Raw genomic sequence first — 4,845 nt, forward strand, 5'->3', positions numbered from 1 at the left:
GAGTGCAGCAAAACCAAATGTCTCATTCTTTCCCTTGAGGGGGAAACACGTAAAAAAGGAATATTTTGGTAGATTTTTGAATGTACTATTTCAGTTGCAACCATATTAAAAATACCCAATATTTGCTTGTGTGGGTCTGCAGAGTGATTGAAGAGAAGGGGACAAGGAAAGATGAGAGGTACATATGAATTTTGACATTTTAGAAGCCTATCTTTAGTCTTGAATTTCCTTGTGAAGCTTGTCCATCTAGGCTTAGCACTCTGAAAGCCAGCAATGGTATTAGCTGGAGACTTATCCAAAGCTTCAAACACAGTCGGCTCCTACTGATGGTTTAAGGAGATTTCAGGGTGAAACAGCTTACTTTGGCCCTGTGCCCAGAGAAGATTTTACCCTCGCTAACATGCTTAAAGCTTCAGCTGACTTCTGCAAAAGATTTGGATGCAGGTTCCCTTTGCCACTCTAGGATTTCATAGAATCATAGAATGGTTAGGGTTGGAAGGGACCTTAAAGGTCATCCATTTCCACCCCTTCCATCAGCAGGGACACCTTCCACTAGATCAGGTTGCTCAAAGCCTCATCCAACCTGGCCTTGAACATTTCCAGGCAGAGGGCAACCACAACTCCTCCGGGCAACTTGTTCCAATGTCTCACTTCCCTCACAATAGAGAAATTCTACCTAATATCTAATCTAAACCTACCCTCTTCCAGTGTAAAGCCACAGCCCCTTCTTCTGTCACTACCTGCCTTTGTAAAAAGTCCCTCCCTAGGGATTTGTAAAGACTTGTCTGATGTTGACTACAAAGCTTCATTCTTCCTAAGCAAAATCTTACCTAATAACCTGGAGTCCCATTCATTAGGCCAGTACTTGATTGTCTCTTCCCCAGTGGGTGTAGAGTATCCCCACTCCTTTGATTAGTGTGGCCTCCACCACAGGTTACCAGAAAGAATTAGAAGAGAAAAATGGAAATCAATATCCCAGGCCAAATTTTGCTATCATCTAATGAACCAATTTTAAAAATCATTATCCTACTCCCCAGTAATGACTGGTCTCCATTTTAATATGCTGTCATCACAGCCTTTGCTGGCTGAGTGCTAATACTTCACTTACTATTTCAATGATTCTCCATCATAAAAACACTTCCCTGACTCGACTTATAATACTGCCTGCCTCCAGACTTGCATCTCAGTCTTCAAATTATTGTGGTCTCTGTTCCTGTGCATTGATTGTCTCCTGGGAGTGCCAAGCTAGCAGAATACTTTGGACAAGCTTAGAGTTAATCCTGGGCTCTTTTCTTGCCTAGGAACTGCAAAAGTTTTGGCAACTCGGGTATTTCTGCTCACTAGAAAATGATCTTCTTAAATAATCACCCAATTACTCAGTGATATGTTATTTCAGTCTATAAAAATACTGTTAATATGTAAGTAATAAACTTCAGTACTTGTTCCTAGGGTAAAGAACGTCTCTGGCTGGATGCCAAAGAAATGCCATTTCTTCATAGCACAACCCTAATGCAAGACACTTTCTTTTATATTTTTGGCTTGCAGGTACTTGACCGGCTCCTATAGGTGCTGGGAAAGCTTCAGTGTGACAGTGGAAACTTTAGTTGGGAAGGGATTATCAATGGGAGGAAAGAGGTTTTTAATTTATTTCCAGTGTAAAAAGGGGGCAGAAGGAATGCCCCGGAGAAATAAACTCTAAAATGGGTTATTAATTTTCTCAGCTGGCATTTCTGAATCCTTGGCCTAGCTTCCAGCCTGCCTGTGATGAAACCTTTCTCATCATCAGCAAGGACACCTCTGAGTAGCATAACACAGAAATCACTATATACTTTTTTACTGAAAATGTAAAGGTACTTTATTTCAAAAGTGAAATAAAACAAGATCGTAGTAATAACAGGCAGGAAACATCTAGCAACAAGTTTTTAATTTTTTTTTTTTCAGTCCTTTTTTCAACCACTTTCGCATTCATCTTAAAATTATGAAAACATGACTGCAAATCTTTCCTTTCTCTTTGATTCATTTACATGTAGGAACATCATTGTCTCAGAATAAAGATCCTGGGGGACTGCTACTATTGTGTGTCAGGGCTTCCAGAACCTCGTCAGGACCATGCACACTGCTGTGTTGAGATGGGGCTCAGCATGATCAAAACTATCAGGTAATGCTTTTTTTTTTTTTTTTTTTTTTTCCCTTCTTCTTCTTGTTTCGCTGTTTCTTAACTGAACTTCTTATCTAAGAATGCTATTACTAGACAAGTTATTCTTATGGTGGTTCAGGTACCTCAGGATTATCACTGTGAAAAGAGCAGGACTTTTTCCATCCATGTAATATGTGGGAACAGATACTAAATGCATTTTATTGACTTGTGCTGTTTCAGATCATGTAACGTGACAGCTGTGTGTGCGTTGTGAGTGACAGGTTTCACGGATCTTAACAGTTCTCCCTTTGTATTGCTGTCATTTTTAAGAGTAGGTTGATGAGGAAGAGACTGAATTGCTTCCAATAATCCCTTTAATAAAATAAAGCAGCAATATAAACACTAAGTAGACAACTGTGGCAATACTTTAGCTTGGAAACTAGCTCATAGACAAACTCATAAGCACTAAGATTTGCCAGATGAGCAAATTTTACTTGTTAAATTAGGTTGATGCTTAACTTCACAAGGGTTGGAAGTGTTTTAATTAAGGAAGGTATTCCCATCACATAAACATAATTATGTTGCTGATAGATTATTGTATATATATGCATCCAGAAGGCCAAGTGTATCCTGGGCTGCATCAAGAGAAGTGTGGCCAGCAGGTCGAGGGAGGGGATTCTGCACACCTGAAGTATTGCATCCAGTTCTGGGTCCTCCAACATAAGAAGGACATGGACCTCCTGGAGAGAGTCCAGAGGAGGCCATGAGGATGATATGAGGGCTGGAGCACCTCTACTATGAGGACAGGCTGAAAGAGTGGGCTGTTCAGCATAGAGAATAGAAGGATCCAGGGAGACTTTATAGTGGCCTTCCAGTACCTGAAGGGTCTACAGGAAGGCTGGGGAGTGACTTTGTGCAAGGGCAGGTAGTGACAGAACAAGGAGCAATGGCTTTATACTGGAAGAGGGTATATTTAGATTAGATATTAGGAATAAATTCTTTCCTGTGAGGGTGGTCAGACACTGGAACAGGTTGCCCAGAGAAACTCTGGATGTACCCTCCCTGGAAGTGCTTAAGGCCAGGTTGGATGAGGCTTTAAGCAACCTGGTCTAGTTGCTGGCAGGGGGTTGGAAATGGAGATCTTTAAGGTTCCTTCTCATCTAAACCATTCTGTGATTTGATGATTTTGGTGCAATCAAGATTAATAATAACAGTATTTCAGCAGTTCATGTACAGTTTATCCAATGATTTACTGTGTCAGTGGCCAACCTCTAATGCTCCAAGAGAGGTTTTCTCCATCTTTTTTATCCTCTATATCAATGCTGCCGAGTTCCCCTTCTCCAAATCCTTCTTCTGTTGCTGTCTTCCTTAAAAGTGTTGCCTAACCCAAGCTCTCTGCTTTTTCCATTGATGTTTTGCCGTCCAACCTCTTTGTCTGCTTCTTTTCCAGACTGCTTTCATCCTTTAGTCTGAGTGTGTCTCATTAAGTACATCAGACAATTAATGTGTACTGCAGCTACATTACTGAGATCTTAATAGAGAAAGAATTTGACAAAAATTAATTAATGGAAATTGTAACTGAATAATGATTATGCAACAATGATCTCTAAGACAATTGGATTCAATTATCACAGACTAAATGTTGCACAAAGTAATCAATATTTTGCTTCTGGAATCCCCACAGTAAAAGTGAAACACGAATTAGAGAACATACACAGATGAAAAAAGCTACTAGCATTGTTAAAAATTCTTGGAGACACATATCAATTTATCTGCCTTTGCTTGACAATACCATCTGCAGCAAACCCATTGTAAATCATTTTTCTTTAGTAAAGATTAGTTAGTAAATTTCTCTGAGTCTCCTTACACTCTAACACCTCATTGCCCTTTTATGACCTGGGTCTCAAAGGCAGTAATCCAGTAGAAATGGTACTGTAGTCTTACTATTTTGAATGACAAATAAATTCAGTGGGAGCTGAGAAACCAAAGTTCATTAGCACTTTGATCATGCCAGGCTAATTCAGTTCAGATTGCTTCCGGTTTGTCTGATAATCTCAGTATCTCAATTTCTGGCCATTCAGTGAGCTGGATTTTTTTTCCCTGGGCTTTTTTTTTTTTTTTTCAGAGTATAGGAGCCTTCCATTATTTACCTTAATATGTGTTTGTATAGTCCTCAGGGAGGACCAGTCCTTTCATAGGATATTACAAATCACAGAATCACAGAATCATAGGGGTTGGAAGGGACCTCAGGTGATCATCTCGTCCAACCCCCCGGCCGAAGCAGGTTCCCTACAACAGATTGCACAGGAAAGTGTCCAGGCAGGTTTTGAACATCTCCAGAGATGGAGACTACACAACCCCTCTGGGCATCCTATTTCAGTGCTCTGTCACCCTCACAGTAAAGAAATTTTTCCTTAAGTTTGTATGGAACTTCCAGTGTTCCAGTTTTTGCCCATTGCCCCTTGTCCTATCACCAGGCACCACCAAAAAGAGCCCAGTCCCATCCATTTGACCCCCACATTTCAGATATTTATAGACATTGATAAGATCCCCTCTCAGTCTTCTCTTCTCCAGGCTGAAGAGTCCCAGCTCTCTCAGCCTCTCGTTGTAAGGCAGATGTTCCAGGTCCCTCATCATCTTTGTGGCCCTCCGCTGGACTCTCTCCAGAACATCCCTGTCCTTCTTGAACTGGGGAGCCCAGAACTGGA

The 4,845-nt window shown here is 40.8% G+C and overlaps 1 protein-coding gene across 1 annotated transcript in view; it reads left to right on the forward strand.

Annotated features, from left to right (window-relative positions):
* Positions 1-2,030: 2,030 nt before the first annotated feature.
* ADCY8 (adenylate cyclase 8) overlaps positions 2,031-4,845 on the forward strand; it is a gene marked incomplete at its 5' end in the record, with an annotated part of 62,062 nt that continues 59,247 nt past the window's right edge. The window contains one exon of the mRNA XM_029086194.1: positions 2,031-2,158. Coding sequence (XP_028942027.1) covers positions 2,031-2,158 — 128 coding nt within the window. The remainder of the gene's footprint in view (positions 2,159-4,845) is intronic.

The sequence above is a fragment of the Antrostomus carolinensis genome, unplaced genomic scaffold (assembly GCF_000700745.2).
Source record: "Antrostomus carolinensis isolate BGI_N321 unplaced genomic scaffold, ASM70074v2 scaffold3740, whole genome shotgun sequence".
Taxonomy (NCBI): domain Eukaryota; kingdom Metazoa; phylum Chordata; class Aves; order Caprimulgiformes; family Caprimulgidae; genus Antrostomus; species Antrostomus carolinensis.